Genomic DNA, 25,374 nt, shown 5'->3' on the forward strand with positions numbered 1-25,374 from the left:
CGTAAGCTGTAAAGGAGGGAGGATGTATCGTAACCTAATAGACTGTAAACAGAACAGTCAAATATGAAGTACTGGGTTACACCTGCATTGGTATTAACAGATCAATGACTAATGAATGACAGGTAAAACATTAAAGGATACGCCCAGATGTCTTAACTTTACTAAGGCCATGTTTAAGCCAGCCTATGGTAAAGTATTTGATGGTATAACATACAGAAGTGCTATATTGAAGACATTATCTATTTGTTGTTAATTCAGGATTATTGTCATGATTGTCATTGTCATTATTGTCATGATCGTGATAAGAGACGGACCAAGGCGTAACGTGTGTTGAGTTCCATATCTTTAGTACGGCGAAACTTCAAACAAAACCAATAAACCAACAACGAAACATGAAAGTAGTGGTGCCACATGCACATACACAAAACAATATCCCACAAACACAGGTGGGAAAAATGGCTACCTAAATATGATCCCCAATTAGAGGCAACGATTACCAGCTGCCTCTAATTGGGAACCATACAAAACACCAACATAAAAATAATGAACTAGAACACCCCCTAGTCACACCCTGACCTACAACTCCTTAGAGAACCAAGGGCTCAGGGCATGACAATTATGGTGACAGGTAGGGGATAAGTAAAGGTACAGCTACTGGAAGAATTTGGAAACAAATGGCATTTGTAGTTAGAAAGCACACTGTGACCAGATAGTGACGACCCCAACTTATGAAATAGCCTCCAAATAAGCTTGATATTTGCTGTTAATATTTATTGTTGTTTTTTCCAACTTCAGGGTGGTCCAGGAGAAAGAGGTGAGAAGGGTGCAGCTGGCGCTCCAGGAATACAGGTAAAGACCACCATTCACTTCCTGCCCTTTCAGACACGCTTTCCCTCATCACAAAATGGCATTCAGTCTTCAAATGACATTCAAATGACACCATTGCACCAAAGGGAGATCTTTTGAATGGCATATTGGATATCTATCTCTGTAAGGTAACTGTAATGGGAACATGTCATTCTGAATTCTGGTAAGAGAGTTGCTGCATAATTTGAGTGAAAGAGCTTCTGCTACCGTTTGGTTGATGTGATGTCAGTTTTATTTCAATGCATTAAAGGATTTGCACAGGTAATAAATAAGAGGAGAAGGAAGAAGTTGGTCTTAACCACTGATACAGGGTCAGATATTTTCCATCCTCCTAATGGTAAATTTGAGCATTGGCGGTTGGGTAATCTGATCCTAGATCTGTGGTTATGGGCAGCGCCTGCCTGGACCGTAACAAGACATCACAGCAGTTTTTACAAAACAATAGCTATTTCCCCTCTGTTGTAATGACTCATGCCTAAGATGCAATACACTTTCATTATAATCAATCTCTGAGCAAATTAAGATGGATCCTGTCAATACCGCGGTTGGGTAATCTGATCCTAGATCTGTGGTTATGGGCAGCGCCTGCCTGGACCGTAACAAGACATCACAGCAGTTTTTACAAAACAATAGCTATTTCCCCTCTGTTGTAATGACTCATGCCTAAGATGCAATACACTTTCATTATAATCAATCTCTGAGCAAATTAAGATGGATCCTGTCAATACCTGTAGAGGTTGGGAGATGTATACTTTTGTTTGTAATAGGATTTGAGCCATGCCATTGGCATTCAGTACTCGTTGTGTCTGAGTGAGGGAATTTGACTTTGACGGCTGTGAAGGTCATACAAGAGACTGTGTATTACAAACAGCTCCAGCTTCACAACATTAATTATCTGTAATGAGTTAGGATAATGGTCCAACCATCCGAGCCTGTCAATACAAATGTATTCATGCTGACACCCTTAACTGGCCTTTTTGTTTTCACCATTTTTTTTTCTCTCTCTACGGTTGCAGGGCATTCCTGGATCTCCTGGGTCATCAGGTCGAGTGGGACAAACAGGAACAAGGGTAAAGGTCTTGTCGGTCTGTTTACAGTGCATTCGGAAAGTATTCAGACCTCTTCCCTTTTTTCCACATTTTGTTATTATTTACATACATTTTCAGACCCTTTGTTATGAGACTCGGAATTGAGCTCAGGTGCATCCTGTTTCCATTGATCATTCTTGAGATGTTTCTACAACTTGATTGGAGTCCACCTGTGGTAGATTTAATTGATTGGACATATAAGGTCCAACAGTTGACAGTGCATGTCAGAGCAAAAACCAAGTCATGAGTCAAAGGAATTGTCCGTAGAGCTCTGAGACAGGATTGTGTTGAGGCACAGATCTGGGTAAAGGTATAAAAACAATATCTGCAGCATTGAAGGTCCCCAAGAACACAGTGGCCTCCATCATTCTTAAAGAGAATAAGTTTGGAACCAACAAGACTATTCCTATAGCTGGCCGTCCGGCCAAACTGAGCAATCGGAGCGAAGGGCCTTGGTCAGGGAGGTGACCAAGAACCCAAATGGTCACTCTGACAGAGCTCTAGAGTTCCTCTGTAGAGGTGAGAGAACCTTTCAGAAGGACAACCATCTCTACAGCACTCCACTAATCAGGCCTTTATGGTAAAGTGGCCAGACGGAAGCCACTCCTCAGTAAAAGGATCATGACAGCCCGCTTGGAGTTTGGCAAAAGCCACCTAAATCTCTAGTTTGATGAAACCAAGGTTGAACACTTTGGCCTGAATGCCAAGCATCACGTCTGGAGGAAACCTGGCACCATCACTTCGGTGAAGCATGGTGGTGGTAGCATCATTCTGTGGGGATGTTTTTCAGTGGCAGAGACTGAGAGACTAGTCAGGATCGAGGGAAAGATAAACGGGCAAAGTACAGAGAGATCCTTGATAACCTGCTCCAGTAGCCTAGTGGTTAGAGCGTTGGACTAGTAACCTGAAGGTTGCAAGTTCAAATCCCCGAGCTGACAGGGTACAAATCTGTCATTTTGCCCCTGAACAGGCAGTTAACCCACAGTTCCTAGGCCGTCATTGAAAATAAGAATTTGTTCTTAACTGACTTGCCTAGTTAAATAAAGGTACAATTAAAAATAAAATCAGGACCACAGACTGGGGCAAAGGTTTACCTTCCAACAGGACAACAAGCCTCAGCACACAGCCATGTCCATGCTTGGCTTTGGGACAAGTCTCTGAATGCCCATGAGTGGTTCAGCCATAGCCCGGACTTGAACCCGATCTAACATCTCTAGAAAGACCTGAAAATAGCTGTGCAGCGACGCTCCCCATCCAACCTGACAGAGCTTGAGATGATCTATAGAGAAGAATGGGAGAAACTCATCAAATACAGGTGTCAAGCTTCTGCGTCATACCCAAGAAGACTCAAGGCTGTAATAACTGGCAAAAGTGCTTCAATGAAGTACTGAGTAAAGGGTCTGAATACTTATGTAAATGTGATATTTCAGTTTTATATTTTTCATAAATTTACAAAAATGTATAAAAAACTGTGTTTGCTTTGTCATGATAGGGTATTGGGTGAAGATTGACAAAGGGAAAAAAACTTGAATCCATTTTAGAATAAGACTGTAATGTAACAAAATGTGGATAAAGTCAAGGGGTTTGAATACTTTCTGAAAGCATTGTAATCAAAAGGAATAGATTTATGTGAATATGAAGTTGTGGTATATGAGCTGCCATAATAGCACAGTCTCATAGGCATTAATATGTACTTGTAACACCTTTCCACAGGGACTTCCTGGTAAAGATGGACCCCAGGGGCGAACAGGACCTCCAGGGACTATAGTGAGTATGATTGTTTGTGGATTTAGCATCAGGAACTGATGAATTAATTTGATTTAATGTCATTGAATTGTAAAATTTAATCTGCAATTTACAATACTTTCTTGTCAAAGGTACTGTCCCTGTAGGTTAATTGTTTGTGCTCCTTGGCGAATGTGACTGTTTTCTTCTTTGCTTCTTGGCCAAATGATTTGTAGTACCTCAAGTTACCACTGGAAAAACTAAAGTTACACATTGTACGTTTGAGTGATTGCTCAATCAGTGAGATGACAATTTGTTTGTTTGTGTTTCACCCACAGGGCACTCCAGGAGCTCCTGGGTCACCAGGGTCAAGTGGACCTCCAGGGTCACTGGGAAACCAGGGACCTCCTGTGAGTTATCTGAACCTCTTTGTCCATTACTACTACTGAAGCAGAGCTGACCCACTAGCTGAGGAAATACCCAGCAAGCGGAACTGATTGAAATTGCATCATTACAACAAGATACGTCATTATGATGTCATTTCAATCAGCTTTGCTCGCTTTGTGTAGGATTAGGGAGGGAGGTCTTGGGAGACAGTAAAGCCATATAGTATGTAAATATATTGTACATAGTCCTACAGTACAGTGTATCTATCATAATTAGACCCAGAGTTTTTCCTGACTGCATGACTTGACCAACGAAAGTCACACACTCTAACGAACACAAGGCATTATTCTAGGGCATGTCACATGGTCAGGAATATACCATATTTCTATGCGTATGTGTAAGGATCTGGGAGAGAGGGTAACAGTTGAGAGACAGGGGAAATTACGGATGCTGTACCTGTACAGGAACCAAATCAGCGGAAATTCCAGAGCGCCAACTAATTGTACTCGATACAACTCAAACTTTCATTAAAACTCACATGCAAGGTACTCAATTAAAGCCACACTCGTTGTGAATATAGCCAACATGTCAGATTTGTAAAATGCTTTTCGGCGAAAGCATGAGAAGCTATTATCTGATAGCATGCAGCCCCCAGAAACACACAAAGGGGACGAAAACAAAGAAATTAGCGTAGCCGGCGCTACCCAAAACGCAGAAATAAAATATAAAACATTCATTACCTTTGACGAGCTTCTTTGTTGGCACTCTTATATGTCCCATAAACATCACAATTGGGTCTTTTTTTTTTCGATTAAATCGGTCCATATATACCCAAAATGTCCATTTATGAACACAGAGAAATCCATGGAAAAAGTCACGTTTCCGAACACGACGTCATTTTATAAAATTCATAAAGTTGCCTATAAACTTTGATAAAACACTTCAACCTACTTCTGTAATCCAAGTTTAGGTATTAGTAAACGTTAATAAACGATCAAATTGATCACGGAGAGATCTGTATTCAATAGCTAGAAGTTTTCAAAACAAAGTCCATTTTTTCACCGACATTATTTCCGGGTGCGCACCTGAAGACAGGATGTGCTATTCAGTGATCTGACCAAGGATAAAGGGAACTGGAAATCACAACACTGGTGACATTGTGTGGAAGCTGTAGGAATTGCAAGCACAGTTCCATCATTTATGGCAAGCCATAGACAATACAGAGACTGGCGGATGGATCTTTTCTTCGTCGATTTTGTGATCAGGTTTCTTGCGATTTTGACCACGGAACTCGTTCTGTTATAGTCCCAGATACCAGTTCTAGAAACTTCAGAGTGTTTTCTATGCACACATATCAATCATATGCATATACTATATTCCTGGCATGAGTAGCAGGACGTTGAAATGTTGCGCGATTTTTAACAGAATGTTGAAAAAGGTAGCCCGATCTCCAAGAGGTTTTAAGGAACTACACAGTGAAGTTAAAACCTGTTTTCCCTTTGTCATAATGGGGTATTGTGTGTAGATTGAGGAGGAAAACACAATTGAATCAATTTTAGAATAAGGCTGTAACATTAAAAAAATGGGTGGAAAAAGTCAAGGGGTCTGAATACTTTCCAAATGCACTGTATATTATGTCACCATAATCAATTTCAGAAAGAAAAGTGGCTTGAACAAGTATCTTTCTAGCCTCAAATGGGAAGCAAGCCTTGTTACGAGAATAAAATCACAATTTCAGTTAAACCTCCTCACAAGATGATCTACATGAATTTTTTAGGACAGCTTATCGTCCAACCAAAGACCAAGAGCCAGAGAAGGTTAGCAGTTATTACATAGTAGTTCCTCTATATAATGACTGGTACTGCATAGTTATTATATGACCTTTGCAGAGAAATGGTTATGCCAGGGTTCAAATAATGACCTTAGCAAAAAGGAAAAAGATGACAACAGCAATTGACAACTCAAACAATTTGTACAGTTTTCCTTCATTATTTTCTGTCCATTGTCATTCTACCTCTTGTTCTGTTGCAGGGTCCCGCCGGAAACAAAGGAGAGAAGGGAGAAAGAGTAAGTCATACATAACAAACGTATTGCTTTGGCAGCAGTGGCAACCACCCATTCATGTCAAAACAGCATTTATTAAATGTAATTGGGATATTTTATGATACTTACCTTGTTCCGTATAATATAATTATGTGGCGTAAGTACTGTTCTTAACATCAATTGTCAAAACAAGTAATGCCCTCCTTTCAAGTAATTGCTGCTCCTCAGCTTGGAGTTATAGGGGTTCTCTGACAGTCTGACAGTAAACAATTACCATTACAACAAGTTTTCTGAAGAGAAATATCACACGTTGTACTGCAACCAGAACCCATTTTGCATACCTTATAAGCTAAAGCTTTAGAGCCATTGTAGAGCTGTAGAAAAAGGGTTTCTACTTCACAGCAGTTATATTTTAAAGAGCTATTGTTCTAGTGTTCAAATCAAATTTATTTACATAGCCCTTACATCAGTTGATATCTCAAAGTTCAGAAACCCAGCCTAAAACTCCAAACAGCAAGCAGTGCAGGTGTAGAAGCACGGTGGCTAGGAAAAACTCCCTAGAAAGGCCAAAACCTAGGAAGAAACCTAGAGAGGAACCAGGCTATGAGGGGTGGCCAGTCCTCTTCTGGCTGAGATTATAACAGAACATGGCCAAGATGTTCAAATATTCATGAATGACCAGCATGGTCAAATAATAATAATCACAGTAGTTGTCGAGGGTGCAGCAAGTCAGCACCTCAGGAGTAAATGTCAGTTGGCTTTTCATAGCCGATCATTAGGAGTATCTCTACCGCTCCTGCTGTCTCTAGAGAGTTGAAAACAGCAGGTCTGGGACAGGTAGCACGTCCGGTAAACAGGTCAGGGTTCCATAGCCACAGGCAGAACAGTTGAAACTGGAGCAACAGCACGGCCAGATGGATTGGGGACAACAAGGAGTCATCATGCCAGGTAGTCCTGAGGCATGGTCCTAGGGCTCAGGTCCTCCGAGAGAGAGCATACTAATATTCACACAGGACACCAGATAAGACAGGACAAGAACTCCAGATATAACAAACTGACCCTAGACCCCCGACACATAAACTACTGCAGCATAAATACTGGAGGCTGAGACAGGAGGGAGACACTGTGGCCCCATTCGATGATACCCCCGGACAGGGCCAAACAGGAAGTATATAACCCCACCCACTTTGCCAAAGCACAGCCCCCACACCCCTAGAGGGATATCTTCAACCACCAACTCACCGAGACAAGGCCGAGTATGGCCCACAAAGATCTCTGCCATGGAACAACCAAAGGGGGGCGCCAACCCAGACAGGAAGATCACGTCAGTGACTCAACCCACTCAATTTACGCACCTCTCCTAGGGACGGCATGAAAGAGCACCAGTAAGCCAGTGACTCAGCCCCTGTAATAGGGTTAGAGGCAGAGAATCCCAGTGGAGAGAGGGGAACCGGCCAGGCAGAGACAGCAAGGGCGGTTTGTTTTAAGTACTTTACGGATTGGTGTCGCCCGTAACAGCATTGAATGGCTAAGGTTTTTAGACAAGGCTCAAAAGGCATCATCTAGGCTTGGCCACAACAGCTATGCTTTCCAATTAAAAGATTTGATGTCAAATTCATGGCTGGCAGACTTTCTACCTAAGTAATGGTGGAGGATATTTTACCTGTGGGGACGATAAAACAGGCTGGAGTGTAGCCGTGGACTTGGTGTCACCATGTGTTTTTTCCTCTCCAGGGTGACCTGCAATCCCAGGCATCGGTCCAAGCAATCGCCCGGCAGGTCTGTGAGCAACTGATACAGAGTGAGTCATTTTTTTAATCCTCCATCTGGCTCTCGTCCTGTGTGTGTGTGTGGATGTGTGATTGCATAGGTCTTGTATATTTGAGTGTAAGTGTATTCTGTGGAAGGGGTATACAGTACATGAAAATGTGAGTGTTGTTTATGGAAGTGTAAGGGTATTTTGCCATTGTCATCCGTTCATGCGCCACTGACCACTGCCTGACGTCTGTCCCACAGGTCACATGGCTCGCTACAGCTCCATCCTTAACCACATCCCCAGCGCACCCGTCTCCGTCCGCACCGTTCCAGGTCCCCCAGGAGAGCCTGGGCGGCAGGGCGGCCCAGGACCACAGGGAGAGCAGGGGCCCCCGGGCAGACCAGGGTTCCCCGGGTCCAACGGAGAAAATGGACAAGCAGGAGCCAGAGGTACTGTATAGAGAAGGCTCCGATTTAACTTAAGCTTTCAAGTGAAGATATAGTCATGTAACCTATGCCATAAGCTTGTGGGATACGATATTACAGTAAATGATACTGCCAGGTAATGTATTAAAACATAATTTATCAGGTTTCAGGTATGACCCAGATGCAGACAGTGTCGAAGAAACAAAAATGTATTTCTAGTACAGGGGCAGGCAAACGAAAGGTCAAAGGCAGGCAGATGTCAGTAATCCAGAGAAGGTACAAAAGGTCCAGAACGGCAGGCAGTCTCTGGGTCAGGGCACGCAGGGGTCAATAATCCAGTGAGGCAGGGCCTCCCGAGTGGCACATTGGTCTAAGGCACTGCACCGCAGTGCTAGCTGTGCCACTAGAGAACCTGGTTCAAGTACAGGCTCTGTCGCAGCTCTAGCGACTCCTTTGGCGGGCCAGACGCAATGCACACTGATACAGTTGCCAGGTGTACGTGTTTCTTCCGACACATTGGTGCGGCTGGCTCATGGGTTAAGCAGGAATTGTGTCAAGAAGCAGTGCGGCTCAATTGGGTTGTGTTTGGGAGGACACACGGCTCTCGACCTTCACCTCTCCTGAGTCCATATGGGAGTTGCAACAATGGGACAAGACTGTAACTGCCAATTAGAAACCGCAAAAAAGAGAACATCTTTTTTTAAATAACAAAAAACATTTATCCAGTGAGGTGGGGCAAGGTATAGAATGGCAGGCAGGGTCAGGGCAGGCAGAACGGTCAAAACTGGGAAGGACTAGAAAACAGGAGCAAGCACAGACAGGAGCAGGGGAACAAACGCTGGTAGGTTTCATGAAACAAAATTAACTGGCAACAAACAAACAGATAACACAGGTATAAATACACAGGGGATAATGGGGAAGATGGGTGACACCTGGAGGGGGTAGAGACAAGCACAAAGACAGGTGAAACAGATGGTGTGACACCGTAATATAATCAGAATAAAATGATTACACAGGTAGATCTACAATATTGTTCATACCACTTTTAGTGCTGATGGTGATATAATACGGAAAGGAGATAAGCATGCCCACTTCTCTGCATTTTGTCAAAGTGTGTGTCCCATTGGTCTCTGTCTGTCCAGGTTTGTCAGGAGAGAAGGGTGACAAGGGAAGCCCAGGCGCAGGAGTCCAGGGTCCCAGAGGCCCTGTCGGGCCCCCAGGTAACCAAAACAGTGCCCGCTGAAACCCCCACCCCTCCCCCCCCAAAAAATGCACAGTTCCAACTTCAATTTTCCTCCAGGGACTTCCTTTGCTACTGAGCCTCTGCAGAGGAAATCAACATCTGTTGAGCAGGTGGATTAGAAAATAGGAAGTTATCCGATCTGTTTTTGATTAAGCACTCCGGTCTTGATTCAAGGGTAAAATATGAAATGGAGAGGGTAGCTTGAGTTTGATTTAATTTACTTTGGTTGTTATTCATTAAGCTGCCCTTACTGGTTTAATTAAACCGTATTAGAGGGCATAGCTATTGACTCCTGTATTGATTGTGGTCTCGCTGATACAGTGTGTTGATTGAAATCCTGAAGCAGTTGCCATGTTGGGCCACAGGAGAGAACACTTCAGGAATCTGGCATTCGGGAGATGAGTACCCCCAGGGATATTTGAAAAAGGATATTCATAGCATTTCCTGATGGAGACAGCTCAGTAATAATAGCATTTTGGGTCTGATGAAAAGACACAAAAGCTTATGCTTATTGGTACTGACCGCTGGGTAATGGTAAATGTGCGGAAGTCTGGCCAATCAGTGGCCTAATCATGGATTCTGTTTCAAAGCACACTACTAGATTTAAAGGGATAGTTCACCCAAATTATAAAATTATTTATTGGTTCCCTAACCCTGTAAGCAGTCTATGGATAAGATATGACAGCAATCCATACTTTGGTTTAATTTCTCTGCCACTGCTTCCACATGCTAATGTTTTTTTGCGGCACAAATCGCATTCAAGTCATGGGACTGATATTAGCATTTTTCGCACATTATCTTCAAAACATCTATAAATGACTTTGTTGAGCTTTCTAATACATTTTAGATACTTTCGTATTATTTGGACATGATGCTAATATCAGTCCCGTGACTTGTTTGGGATTTGCGCCACAAATGGGTAAGGAAACCAATGTGTAATTTGTGTAAAACTACCCCTTTAACTTGGTGAATTCTACCTCTATATGCAGTGTTCTTAGTCACAATGAAGACAATAATAATGCCATCGTGTTTCAAAGGTTTGTCTTAACATTTCACATGATGATTTCACTTCGGAATGTAGCTCAAAGTTAAAACCTTCATTGTTAATTGAAAATGTATTTGTTGTATTAAAACACACTTCCTCCCTTTCTCCCTTTCTACGCCTTTTCCTCACCATTCCTTACCTCTCCTCCAGGACCAACGGGTCAGGGCCGGACAGGTAGCCAGGGTCCATCTGGTCGGCCGGGGAACCCTGGAACCCCTGGGCGGCCGGGTATCCCTGGACCAGTGGGGTCGGCTGGACCTCCTGGATACTGTGACCAGAACTCCTGTGTGGGCTACAACGTAGGAGGTAGTTATGACAATCGTCATCCCTTACCACTGTAAACACACCAAAACACAACAAGGCAACATAAAATGATATAAAATACAAAGTCCAATACATTAGATCTAATTGTTTTTGCCATATATAGAGAATTCCATTGTTATTCCCATCATGTTGTTGGGTAGATAACACTTACCTGGGAATACACTCTCTGAGAATGCTTTAAAAACCCTAAAGTCTTGAGTAAGGCTGAGGGTTTGTAATCAGAGAATATGTCAAAGGGTTCGGGCTGAATCTGGCCTTTTTTTAATGTCTTTATATCTGATGTATTGTATCATACCCTGTCAATCAATCACTAACTAATTTAATCCATCAGAAGCTCTTTGACAGGGAGACCTGAGCAAAGAGCTCTCATTGGGTTAAATCCGCCAGAGGGTTGACCCGAATCACACCTTTATCCACACTCACTGTATTTCAAGGTGAAGCTAAGACAACATGACTAAGGTTGAATGGCGGTAACCCGGTTACCTCCCAAAATCACTCCCTTTTCCCGGGATAAATAACTGTGAGAAAGCTGTCAATTATTATAAATTATATGTCTGAACAGCATGGCGTGAAATGGAACTGTTAAAGGATATGCGATGTCTAAATCTGGCCTCTCTACAGCCTCTGCAAGATGAATAAACGCTCAGGGTGGGGACAGACATCCCATGTCTGTATGGAGCGCAATTCACACTGCATGTAGACCTACTGTATCATCTCATTTTGGTCACTTTTTTTTCGTGAGACGGGTAGGCCGACATTTGCTGCAGCATAGCCTATGTTACAGTAATATAAAGACCAAATGCGCCTCTAATTTACCCATATCCATCTGACTTTCGGGTGTCACCTTGTTTTGTAATTGTAAAGATTTTTATTTATTATTTGCAGCTGCAGGGAAAAAAAGCATATCACTCGAATATCTTTGCTTTAAATCAGAACACATGCAAGCAGTCTCTCGCAATCTTTCTCTCTCTCCATCAATTCCATTCAAATTGCATACAAAATAGATAATCCTCTTCTATATTTGATATATAGCCCTATATACAGTATATGTTCTAGCCTACCTCTTCAGATTATAAATTCAATGCAGTATTAGAATTGTATATTTAGCTAATTAGTGATGGGTTATGTATAATAAGCTTCTAACTTAATGCCTCTGTCTCTTGCGCAGTATGCAAGCACCAGTGCTCCGCAGACCTCTCCTTAATAAACGCTCCTTAGCTCTTGGAGTCCCATGCAGGAAAAGTTACACTAAATAGCTTCCTGGACATAACTTTTTTAGCATTTCTTATACCAATAGACTATTCGAAGAGGGGCGCAAGGTCTTTTTTGCTGATTGATAAATACCTCGAGCCGATAGAACTCACGGGTAGTTTGAAAGAAGAACGAATGTGCGATGGTGGTAGGCTATAGCAGTTATTTAGCCTTCTGCATCTAATTCTAGTCCTATATTATTCAAGGATAACATTAGAATGAGGAAGATTATGACCACAAAACGTTTTCCATTTAACTGTTGAAAGCGAGGAAGGAATAAAGCAAAAATAGAGTGAGAAAGAGTATGTTGGCTAATAACATTAGGGGAAATATTATGAAAGATATATCAAATCAAATGTTATGTGTCACATGCACATACAACAAGTGTAGACCTTATCGTGAAATGCTTACTTACAAGCCCTTAACCAACAATGCAGTTCAAGAAATAGAGTTAAGATAATAATTACTAAATAAATAAAATTACTAATTAAATAAAAAGTAACACAATAAAATAACAATAACAAGGCTATATACAAGGAGTACCGGTACCGAGACAATGTGCGCCAGGGGTACAGGTTAGTCGAGGTATATGTATTTGGCGCATGTGACAAATTCTTCATATGTTATTTGTCACATGTGGCAAATACAACAGGTGTAGTAGACCTTACACTGAAATGCTTACTTACAAGCCCTTTATATTTCAAAATTAAAATCAAATTTGCTAGCGTATACTTGTAACTTTTTAGGCCTCATGTTTCGCACCAGAATTGCATGTTCTCTTCTGCTTTACCATGGTTTGAACGATTTGTATAATTCAGTATATTGCAATACAATACACACTCAAAAAGATTAGCCTACTGGAGCTAGTTAAATGTATTTCCCCAAGAGAGCATAGCCTATAGCTAGGTACAACTATGGGCTTATATATTTTTCTGTCGTGCATAATGTGCAGTAGTCTACTGTATATCATAGCCGGATATGGCCGGGGTAGGCTGTCATTGTAAATAAGAATTTGTTCTTAATTGACTTGCCTAGTTAAATAAAGGTTAAATAAAATATATCAGTGCAATTTGAACTTCTACTTTTTAAAATCCACCTCTCTAAAAACAAGTCTCTCACCACTGCTATAGACCACCCTCTGCCCCCAGCTGTGCTCTGGACACCATATGTGAACTGATTGCCCCCCATCTATCTTCAGAGCTCGTGCTGCTAGGCGACCTAAACTGGAACATGCTTAACACCCCAGCCATCCTACAATCTAAACTTGATGCCCTCAATCTCACACAAATTATCAATGAACCTACCAGGTACCTCCCTAAAGCCTTAAACACGGGCACCCTCATAGATATCATCCTAACCAACTTGCCCTCTAAATATACCTCTGCTGTCTTCAACCAAGATCTCAGCGATCACTGCCTCATTGCCTGCATCCGTAATGGGTCAGCGGTCAAAAGACCTCCACTCATCACTGTAAAACGCTCCCTGAAACACTTCAGCGAGCAGGCCTTTCTAATCGACCTGGCCGGGGTATCCTGGAAGGATATTGATCTCATCCCGTCAGTAGAGGATGCCTGGATATTTATTTTAAATGCCTTCCTAACCATCTTAAATAAACATGCCCCATTCAAGAAATTTAGAACCAGGAACAGATATAGCCCTTGGTTCTCCCCAGACCTGACTGCCCTTAACCAACACAAAAACATCCTATGGCGTTCTGCATTAGCATCGAACAGCCCCCGTGATATGCAGCTGTCCAGGGAAGCTAGAAACCATTATACACAGGCAGTTAGAAAAGCCAAGGCTAGCTTTTTCAAGCAGAAATTTGCTTCCTGCAACACAAACTCAAAAAAGTTCTGGGACAATGTAAAGTCCATGGAGAATAAGAACACCTCCTCCCAGCTGCCCACTGCACTGAAGATAGGAAACACTGTCACCACTGATAAATCCACCATAATTGAGAATTTCAATAAGCATTTTTCTACGGCTGGCCATGCTTTCCACCTGGCTACTCCTACCCCGGTCAACAGCACTGCACCCCCCACAGCAACTCGCCCAAGCCTTCCCCATTTCTCCTTCTCCCAAATCCGTTCAGCTGATGTTCTGAAAGAGCTGCAAAATCTGGACCCCTACAAATCAGCCGGGCTAGACAATCTGGACCCTTTATTTCTAAAATTATCTGCCGAAATTGTTGCCACCCCTATTACTAGCCTGTTCAACCTCTCTTTCGTGCCGTCTGAGATTCCCAAAGATTGGAAAGCAGCTGCGGTCATCCCCCTCTTCAAAGGGGGGGACACTCTTGACCCAAACTGCTACAGACCTATATCTATCCTACCATGCCTTTCTAAGGTCTTCGAAAGCCAAGTCAACAAACAGATTACCGACCATTTCGAATCTCACCATACCTTCTCTGCTATGCAATCTGGAGTGCGGTGTCAGTAAAACAACATCTCACTCAACAAACCAAAGGAGATGATCGTGGACTTCAGGAAACAGCAGAGGGAGCACCCCCCTATCCACATTGAAGGGACAGCAGTGGAGAAGGTGGAAAGTTTTAAGTTCCTCAGCATACACATCACAGACCAACTGAAATGGTCCACCCACACAGACAGTGTAGTGAAGAAGGCTCAACAGCGCCTCTTCAACCTCAGGAGGCTGAAGAAATTTGGCTTGTCACCCAAAACCCTGACAAACTTTTACAGATGCCCAATCGAGAGCATCCTGTCGGGCTGTATCACAGCCTGGTACGACAACTGCACAACCCTCAACCTCAAGGCTCTCCAGAGGGTGGTACGGTCGGCACAACGCATCACTGGGGGCAAACTACCTGCCCTCCATGACACCTACAGCACCCGATGTCACAGGAAGGCCAAAAAGATCATCAACGACATCAACCACCTGAGCCACTACCTGTTCACACCGCTACCATCCAGAAGGCGAGGTCAGTACAGGTGCATCAAAGCTGGGACCTGAGACTGAAAAACAGCTTCTATCTCAAGGCCATCAGACTGCTAAACAGCAATCACTAACTCAGAGAGGCTGCTGTCTACATGGAGACCCAATCACTGGCCACTTTAATAAATGGATCGCTAGTCACTTTATACAATGCCACTCTAAATAATGACACATTAATACTGTTTATATATTTTACATTACTCTTATCACATGTACAGTTGAAGTCAGAAGTGTACATGCACTTAGGTTGTAGTCATTAAAACTCGTTTTTCAGACACTCCACAAATTTCTTGTTAACAAACTATAGTTTTGGCAAGTCGGTTAGGACATCTACTTTGTGCATGACACAAGTCATTTTTCCAACAATTGTTTACAAACAGATTATTTCACTTATAACTAACTGTATCACAATTCCAGTGGGTCAGAAGTGTACATACACTAAGTTGACTGTGCCTTTAAACAGCTTGGAAAATGATAGGCTAATTGAACATTTGAAGGTGTACCTGTGGATGTATTTCAAGGCCTACCTTTAAACTCAGTGCCTCTGAAATCAGCCAAAACCTTAGAAAAGAATTGTAGACCTCCACAAGTCTGGTTCATCCTTGGGAGCAATTTCTAAAAGCTTGAAGGTACCACGCTCATCTGTACAAACAATAGTATGCAAGTATAAACACCATGGCACTACGCAGCCGTCATACCGCTCAGGAAGGAGACACGTTCTGTCTCTTAGAGATGAACATACTTTGGTGCAAAATGTGCAATCCCAGAAGAGCAGCAAAGGACCTTGTGAAGATGCTGGAGGAAACAGGTGCAAAAGTATCTATAACCACAGTAAAACGAGTCCTGTATCAACATAACCTGAAAGGCCGCTCAGCAAGGAAGAAGCCACTGCTCCAAAACCGACATAAAAAAAGCAGTTTGCAACTGCACATGGGGACTAAGATCATACTTTTTATTTCCTCTGGTCTGAGGAAACAAAAATATAACTGTATGGCCATAATGACCATTGTTATGTTTAGAGAAAAAGAGGGATGCTTGCAAGCCGAAGAACACCATCCCAACCGTGAAGCACAGGGTTGGCAGCATCAAGTTGTGGGGGTACTTTGCTGCAGGAGGGACTGGTGCACTTCACAAAATAGATAGCATCATGAGGTAGGAAAATTATGTGGATATATTGAAGCAACGTTTCAAGACATCAGTCAGGAAGTTAAAGCTTGGTCGCAAATGGGTCTTCCAAATGGACAATGACCCCAAGCATACTTCCAAAGTTATGGCAAAATGGCTTAAGGACAACAAAGTCAAGGTATTGGAGTGGCCATCACAAAGCCCTGACCTCAGTCCCACAGAAAATTTGTGGTCATAACTGAAAAAGCGTGTGCGAGCAAGGAGGCCAACAAACCTGACTCAGTTACACCAGCTCTGTCAGGAGGAATGGGCCAAAATTCACCCAACTTATTGTGGGAAGGTTGTGGAAGGCTACCCAAAACGTTTGACCCAAGTTAAACAATTTCAAGGCAATGCTACCAAATACTAATTGAGTGTATGTAAACTTCTGACCCACTGGGAATGTGATGAAAGAAATAAAAGCTGAAATAAATCATTCTCTTTGATATTATTCTGACATTTCACATTCTTAAAATAAAGTGGTGATTTTAACTGACCTAAGACAGGGACTTTTTTACTCTGATTAAATGTCAGGAATTGTGAAAAGCTGAGTTTAAATGTATTTGGCTAAGGTTTATGTAAACTTCCGACTTCAACTGTATATACTGTATTTTTTCCATCTATTGCACCTATGCTGCTCAGCCATCACTCATCCATATACTGACATGTACATATTCTCATTCACCCCTTTACATTTGTGTGTATTAGGTAGTTGTGTGGGAATTGTTAGATTACTTGTTAGATATTACTGCACTGTCGGAACTAGAAGCACAAGCATTTCGCTACACTCGCATTAACATCTGCTAACCATTCTTATGTGACAAATACAATTTGATTTGATAATTGGACTGTCATTTGGACTTTTTGGGGCTTGGGTTCATAACATGTATTTAATGTTTGGCCCACCAGGCTCAGGTAGCATCAGGCTTGAATGTTCATGCTGATCAACCCTCTAATCAAATTCAGACATATGTATATGCTTTATAATACTTTAGAATGACACTTAAGGTTTTGGTGGGAAATTCCGGGTTACCCAGGAGAAAATTGATTTATTCTTGCGATGGAACATTTGTAAAATACCGGGAAAATATTAAACCCTAAACATGACCTATCTTGAAAAGAAAGTTCTCAGAATCATCTACTCTATTGTAGTACTAACTTACCAGTTACCCACATTTAATTTGGATGCCCATACTGAGATATATTTAAGTAATTGGCATTTATTTTCTGATTTACTTTATACTTAATAGACTTCGAATTCAAATCAATTGAGACTCATTTGATTAACCTCAGGACTGAACCTCATTAAAATAAATGAGTGGATGTCCTTTGTTCTCTGTTTTTGACAGCTCAGGATGTTTTTTTTTGCCCATTCTATTATCTGATGGTTTTACAGTAAGATGTCTTTGAGCATATGGTTTATTTATGAATCCAATAGTTCCTGTTGTCATTTAAGCACCTTGAAATACAAAATGCACCCAAGATGCAGAATTTAGCTTGGAAACAATGACTTACAATGTGTTGAATTCATACAATGAATGGCATGTGAGAAAAAAAAATGTTTTGCTGCCATGTCTTTATCAGTATCTTAGGTTGTGGAATTGAATTCAAACAGTCTTGCTTGTTTAAAGTTCTATAGAACTAATAGATATTTGTCAATGCTTGTGACATGTATTTATGTCAAATATAGTTATTCCGACAAAATATCTATAAACTATAAACTTTTAAAGCCTTATCACGATAAGTCATATTTCAGTATGTTCATGTACATACCACGCTATTGCGTCAAGTATGGCCATATTTGACCAAGTTTCATAAAGACAATTCTGCATCTTTACAGTCATGTGATCATGATTAATTCAACATTATAAACTGGGTGGTTCGAGCCCTGAATGCTGATTGGTTGACAGCCGTGGTATATCAGACCGTATAGCACGGGTATGACAAAAATGTATTTTTACTGCTCTAATTACGTTGATAACCCGTTTATAATAGCAATAAGGCACCTTGGGGGTTTGTGGTATATGGCCAATATACCACGGCTTAGGGCTGTATCCAGGCACTCCGCGTTTGTCGTACAAAAGAACAGCCCTTAGCTGTGGTATATTGGCCATATACCACACCCCCTCAGCCTTATTTCTTAGATGGTTCATCATCTAATATACTGGATATTGTGAGTGTGGATACAATCTGTAGCGCCCTAACTGTAAATGCATGTGTGCATGCACACCTAGACCATCGATGATGTCTGTCTCTATCACCCTTTTCTCGGAGGAAAAGACGGTACGGTGAGCACACTGTACGGCTAGAAAGGCCGGCGTGTTCTCCATGTACTCCTCGGTGTGAGTAATACCAGCATGTGATTTTGTCTCGTCTGTCTGACCTGTGGTATGTGTGTGTCTCCCTCTCTCTCCCTCTACTTTCTCTTACTGAAGTCCAACAAAAGTATTGGTAGCGAGCAGCATTCAAAAAGGGTTGTAGTGGAGGTGTGAGGCTAGACAGGCTTGTTGCTTCATTCTACCCCCTTGCAATATCCCCTGTTTTTTTCGTCAACAACAACTACTGCTTTGTTTCCTATAAAGATGTTCAAAGTCCCTCTCTTTGTAGAAAAACATTCTACCTGAGCCTGAGACAATAACTCATTTAGCCATAAATGCATTTTTATGTTTCAGCGCAAACAAGCTAAACTCAGCAAAAAAAGAAACTGTCAACTGTGTTTATTTTCAGCAAACTTAACATGTGTAAATATTTGTATGAACATAACAAGATTCAACAACTGAGACATAAACTGAACAAGTTCCACAGATATGACTAACAGAAATGGAATAATGTGTCCCTGAACAAAGGAGGAGTCAAAATCAAAAGTAACGGTCAGTATCTGGTGTGGCCACCAGCTGCATTAAGTACTGCAGTGCATCTCCTCCTCATGGACTGCACCAGATTTGCCAGTTCTTGCTGTGAGATGTTACCCCACTATTCCACCAAGGCACCTGGACATTTCTGGGGGGAATGGCCATAGCCCTCAACCTCCAATCCAACAGGTCCCAGGCGTGCTCAATTGGATTGAGATATGGGCTCTTCGCTGGCCATGGCAGAACACTGACACTCCTGACTTGCAGGAAATCACGCACAGAACAAGCAGTATGGCTGGTGGCATTGTCATGCTGGAGGGTCATGTCAGTATGAGCTTGCATAAAGAGTACCACATGAAGGAGGAGGATGTCTTCCCTGTAACGCACAGCGTTGAGATTGCCTGCAATGACAAGCTCAGTCAGATGATGCTGTGACACACCGCCCCAGACCATGATGGACCCTCCACCTCCAAATCGATCCCGCTCCAGAGCACAGGCCTTGGTGTAACACTCATTCCTTCGACTGTAAATGCGAATACGACCATCACCCATGGTGAGACAAAACCGCGACTCGTCGGTGAAGAGCACTTTTTGCCAGTCCTGTCTGGTCCAGTGACGGTGGGTTTGTGCCCATAGGCGACGTTGTTGCCGGTGATGTCTGGTGAGGACCTGCCTTACAACAGGCCTACAAGCCCTCAGTCCAGCCTCTCTCAGCCTATTGTGGACAGTCTGAGCACTGATGGAGGCATTGTGCGTTCCTGGTGTAACTCGGGCTGTTGTTGTTGCCATCCTGTACTTGTCCGGCAGGTGTGATGTTTGGATGTACAGATCCTGTACAGGTGTTGTTACACGTGGTCTGCCACTGCGAGGATGATCAGCTGTCTGTCCAGTCTCCCTGTAGCACTGTCTTAGACGTCTCACAGTACGGACATTGCAATTTATTGCCCTTGCCACATCTGCGGTCCTCATGCCTCCTTACAGCCTGCCTCAGGCACGTTCACGCAGATGAGCAGGGACCCTGGCATCTTTCTTTTGGTGTTTTTCAGAGTCTGTAGAAAGGCCTCTTTAGTGTCCTAAGTTTTCATAACTGTGACCTTAATATCCTACCGTCTGAAAGCTGTTAATGTCTTAACGACCGTTCCACAGGTGCATGTTCATTAATTGTTTATGGTTCATTGAACAAGCATGGGAAACAGTGTTTCAACCCTTTACAATAACGATCTGTGAAGTCATTTTTAACGAATTATCTTTGAAAGACAGGGTCATGACAAAGGGATGTTTCTTTTTTTGCTGAGTTTATATATATTTTATCCAAGGCTTCTCTATGCTTCTGCAGTGAATGTGTACAGTTTTTATATTCCAAAAGGAGCCAGTGGTTGACTAATACTGATTGTCATTTGATGCGTTATTCAGTTGAGCTTTCTCATATATTTAGTAAGAGAACCACTTAGATCTCCTTACCTTGTCAGTGTTGCTCCTCCCTACTCCTCTTTAACTCTTCTGGCCGCTTTGATGTCGACGCTAACACTGTTCTTCCTGTGTGTCTCTGCCTCCTTCCTGTCCTGTCCCGCTAACCCAATCATGCATGCACTCTTCGGGGGTGGCCACGGTGGCTATAGAGGGTGGCATCGGTGGTGACACATCTGACCGTCACAATCTTCCCTTAGTCCAATTGCCCCCCAACACCTACCAGAACTATGACGAGGTGGAGGAGGAGGACCCCTATAGGTATGGTGAGGGGGGATACCCCTCCGAGTACTATCAGCCCAACTACCCGGCGCCTCGACCGGTCGTGCCCGAGGACCCAAGCATCACCCAGGGCGACGAGGTGCTGAGGTCCCCCGGGATCCACCGCTCCCACAGGAGCCTGGCTGACAAGAATGATAAGAAAGAAGAAGAGGGGCCGGGGCCGGGGAGAGGAAGATGGTTGTCCCATGAGGGAGAACAAGCTAAGGAGAGCCTTGCGGAAGTCGGGGATACACGACAGGAGTTGGGACTGTTCAGTTGGAGGGGGAAATATCCAAAGGGGGGTCTAAGGACTATCATAAAGTGCCTGATGTCAATGTCAAATGGACATATAGGAGGGGAAGGGTAGTGGAGGTTGGAGGAGAGAGTGGGGGGGGCCATCTTCTCCTTTTCTTCTCTCTGGAAGTGTTGTGGTTGGTGGTGTAGATAGGGGTTATGTACTGTTGGTTCCAGTGTGGTCAGATTTTTGTGTGTGTAAATCAGTTACATCAAGAGATACATTTGTATTGTTGTTTTCTTTTCGTTTTCAGCATACCACCTAATCTCATTTAATGCAATTTATCAATTTCCTGGTCGCGTTTTAATTCAAGTGCTCGTTTATGATCTTAGTAAATACTGGAAGGCCTACAGTGTAGTGTAGTATAGTATAATATAGTTTAGTATGTTATAGTATAGTAAATAGTATAATAGTAATACTTCAGTTCAATGGGAGCTTTTATGGCTAGGATATTACTCAAGAATGGATAGCAAGTGCTATTTGAACATTTTGAAAATAAAATTGAATATTAACATTAATATTAATATGACCACTTGGTCATATTAGTAGTGAATATAACTACCTATATTGATAACTACCCAACTAACATTATAAACAGACTCAATATGACAAGTTATTCTCCAATTATTATTATTTATTTTGAGGAAATGTCCCATATTGTAATATTTGCACGTGTGTTTGTTTATCATCTAATCATTCCATATCAATTTATAGTGCTATTTTGTCCCCAGCCAAAGGATACAACATATATGTGTTCATATCTTGACAGGGTCAAGCCATATAGCGCAACTAATACCTCCATTGCAGTGTTCGCTACAAACATGTCTCTCTTTGTATTTTTAGGATATGTCTTCAAAGGGTGTTTGAGAAGGCGCTAAACATGTAATATAACAAGATTATTAGTTAAATTATTTTTTAATAAATGTTTGTTTTATTGCAAGTGTCTCGGAATATGGTCTCCAGAACCCCTAAAGTATTGTGATGAGTTGTTAGGCCTGTGGTCTATTAGCCTTGCAGAGCTCAAGAGATAAACTATGTGGAACAGGCCACTGTGGCCCCTCTCATCAGAATATGGTTCTATCAAGAAAGTAATTTATTTTTTACTTGGTATTGATTTTTCAAACAATAAAATTGAAGTATAACCATTAGTCACAGTGGGTACTCTCAACACTGCTTCTTTGTTCATATGGATGTGTTTGTTTTCTCCGACTAGCAGGCCAAATTGCATGCACTTCAATTGAACCAATGGTAGAACTTAAATTACATTTTCAGTTAAAATAATTTTCATTACTAGAGGACCCGCACAGATGTCAACTCCAAAGCAATGTGTACTTGCTATAGCTGAGAGTCTTCTAGATGACATCCTTAATCCTTGTCGTGGTTTTCTTAGCAATCGGCACTTGAAAAGGGATGCACTGAAACTTTGCAAGCAAGCAGTGGGCAATACTTTCTTATTTTTAATCACTAAGCTATACACTATCACAGCTTTTTCAGTACATTGCCTTTTTCCCTTTTCTACCTTCGTCATCAGCATCTTGCACTCTACATAGGACAAATGAACTGATGAAACTGACACACACTGAAACGGTGTGACGCCAGAAACGTTCTCCCTCTGTCTAATTGCAGAGTGAAAGTAGAGTCTGCCTCGCTATTATGATCTGCACCCAGGAAGTCTCCAGGCCAGATGTTAGATCCCCTGGAATCACCCTGCTAAGTGGGGCCTAGTGACAGACAGACATACAGACAGGCAAGTACCCCTGTACATTGGTCTGCCTTTTTTTCTCCAGGTGATGAAAGATCGTTGCTGTGAACACCATGGACTGAATGTAATTGCCACAGTCATCACAGTCGAAATATGTGCAATTAAGTGTGCAAGGCTTTTGTTAAGTAGTATCTGATAAAATCGTGCTCTTCTTCCTCTACGATCTCTAATCATGCTCTTCCTCCATTTCATCCTGCTGCTTCCCAACAGCCAGCCAGAGCCCAGATTGAGCAACTTGCCCTCAAACCCACCTTGGGGAAAAGCTTAATTTCCAGATGATTAGCCCAGCCCAGGCATTTACTACATTTACCTCCATTCAAGTGCTTCATAGCCATAGGGAAACCACTACCATGCCTTAAGGAAAACTACAGTAGGTACTGACACTTGGCTTTACAGTGGAGCTTTGAGGCCATCAAAAGAAAAACACAATCACAGAGATGGCATCAAGAAGCGGGTGTCACGCTCCTGGGTGTTCTGTTGTCCCTTGGTGTGAGAATCTCTGCGGCTGCTTCATAACAAAGGCGGAAGTACTTATCTTCTCTGGAGGCCTCCACCATCCCAATAACATACAGGCCTACATCATCCTAATAACATACAGAGGCCTCCACCAGTCCAATAACATACAGGCCTACATCATCCCAATAACAAACAGAGGCCTCCACCATCCCAATAACAAACAGGCCTCCACCATCCCAATAACAAACAGGCCTCCACCATACCAATAACAAACAGGCCTCCACCATCCAAATAACAAGCGGAGGCCTCCACCATCCCAATAACAAACAGGGCTCCACCATCCCAGTAACAAGAAAACAGCCCCCTTATAAACCATGTGGCAGGTACAGTTGAAGTCAGAAGTTTACATACACCTTAGCCAAATACATTTAAACTCAGTTTTTCACAATTCCTGACATTAAATCAGAGTAAAAATTCCCTGTCTTAGGTCAGTTAGGATCACCACTTTATTTTAAGAATGTGAAATGTCAAGAATAATAGTAGAGAGAATTATTTATTTCCGCTTTTATTTCTTTCATCACATTCCCAGTGGGTCAGAAGTTTACACACACTCAATTAGTATTTGGTAGCATTGGCTTTAAATTGTTTAACTTGGGTCAAACATTTTGGGTAGCCTTTCACAACCTTCCCACAGTAAGTTGGGTGAATTTTGGCCCATTCCTCCTGACAGAGCTAGTGTAACTGAGTCATGTTTGTAGGCCTCCTTGCTCGCACACACTTTTTCAGTTCTGACCACAAATTTTCTGTAGGATTGAGGTCAGGGCTTTGTGATGGCCACTCCAATACCTTGACTTTGTTGTCCTTAAGCCATTTTGCCATAACTTTGGAAGTATGCTTGGGGTCATTGTCCATTTGGAAGACCCATTTGTGACCAAGCTTTAATTTCCTGACTGATGTCTTGAGACGTTGCTTCAATATATCCACATAATTTTCCTACCTCATGATGCCATCTATTTTGTGAAGTGCACCAGTCCCTCTTGCAGCAAAGCACCCCCACAACATGATGCTGTCATCCCCGTGTTTCACGGTTGGGTTGGTGTTCTTCGGGCTTGCAAGCCTCCCCCGTTTTCCTCCCAAAAAAACAATGGTCATTATGGCCAAACAGTTCTATTTTTGTTTCAAAAGACCAGCGGACATTTCTAGAAAAAGTCAGATCTTTGTCCCCATGTGCAGTTGCAAACCGTAGTCTGACTTTTTTATGGCGGTTTTGGAGCAGTGGCTGAGCGGCCTTGCTGAGTGGCCTTTCAGGTTATGTCGACATAGGACTCGTTTTACTGTGGATATAGATACTTTTGTACTCGTTTCCTCCAACATTTTCACAAGGTCATTTGCTGTTGTTCTGGGATTGATTTGCACTTTTCGCACCACTCCTTCCTGAGTGGTATGATGGCTGCGTAGTGCCATGGTATTTATATTTGCGTACAATTGTTTGTACAGATAAACATTGTACCTTCAGGCGTTTGGAAATTGCTCCCAAGGATGAACCAGACTTGTGGAGGTCTACAATTCTTTTCTAGGGTTTTGGCTGATTTCATTTGATTTTCCCATGATGTCAAGCAAAGAGACACTGAGTTTAAAGGTAGGCCTTGAAATACATCCACAGGTACACCTTCAAATGTTGTCAATTAGCCTATCATTTCCCAAGCTGTTTAAAGGCACAGTCAACTTAGTGTATGTAAACTTCTGACCCACTGGAATTGTGATACAGTTAGTTATAAGTGAAATAATCTGTTTGTAAACAATTGTTGGAAAAATGACTTGTGTCATGCACAAAGTAGATGTCCTAACCGACTTGCCAAAACTATAGTTTGTTAACAAGAAATTTGTGGAGTGTCTGAAAAACGAGTTTTAATGACTACAACGTAAGTGCATGTACACTTCCGGCTTCAACTGTACATGTGATAAGAGTAATGTAAAATATATAAACAGTATTAATGTGTCATTATTTAGA

General features: G+C 42.3%; 1 protein-coding gene across 3 annotated transcripts in view; it reads left to right on the plus strand.

Annotated features, from left to right (window-relative positions):
- Window positions 1-22,292, plus strand: part of LOC135549942 (collagen alpha-1(XIV) chain-like) — a 96,999-nt gene extending 74,707 nt beyond the window's left edge. The window contains exons 38-47 of one of the 3 annotated variants that reach the window (XM_064980342.1): window positions 796-849; window positions 1,884-1,937; window positions 3,669-3,722; window positions 4,019-4,090; window positions 6,099-6,134; window positions 7,845-7,911; window positions 8,127-8,315; window positions 9,434-9,511; window positions 10,730-10,885; window positions 20,742-22,292. In XM_064980342.1, the coding sequence (XP_064836414.1) occupies window positions 796-849; window positions 1,884-1,937; window positions 3,669-3,722; window positions 4,019-4,090; window positions 6,099-6,134; window positions 7,845-7,911; window positions 8,127-8,315; window positions 9,434-9,511; window positions 10,730-10,885; window positions 20,742-21,217 (1,236 nt within the window). In that variant the 3' untranslated portion in view covers window positions 21,218-22,292. Of the gene's footprint in view, window positions 1-795; window positions 850-1,883; window positions 1,938-3,668; window positions 3,723-4,018; window positions 4,091-6,098; window positions 6,135-7,844; window positions 7,912-8,126; window positions 8,316-9,433; window positions 9,512-10,729; window positions 10,886-18,705; window positions 20,713-20,741 lie in introns of those variants that run through there. The other 2 variants (XM_064980343.1, XM_064980344.1) reach the window with 2 other exon arrangements.
- Window positions 22,293-25,374: the final 3,082 nt, after the last annotated feature.

Source organism: Oncorhynchus masou, chromosome 12 (assembly GCF_036934945.1).
Source record: "Oncorhynchus masou masou isolate Uvic2021 chromosome 12, UVic_Omas_1.1, whole genome shotgun sequence".
NCBI lineage: Eukaryota > Metazoa > Chordata > Actinopteri > Salmoniformes > Salmonidae > Oncorhynchus > Oncorhynchus masou.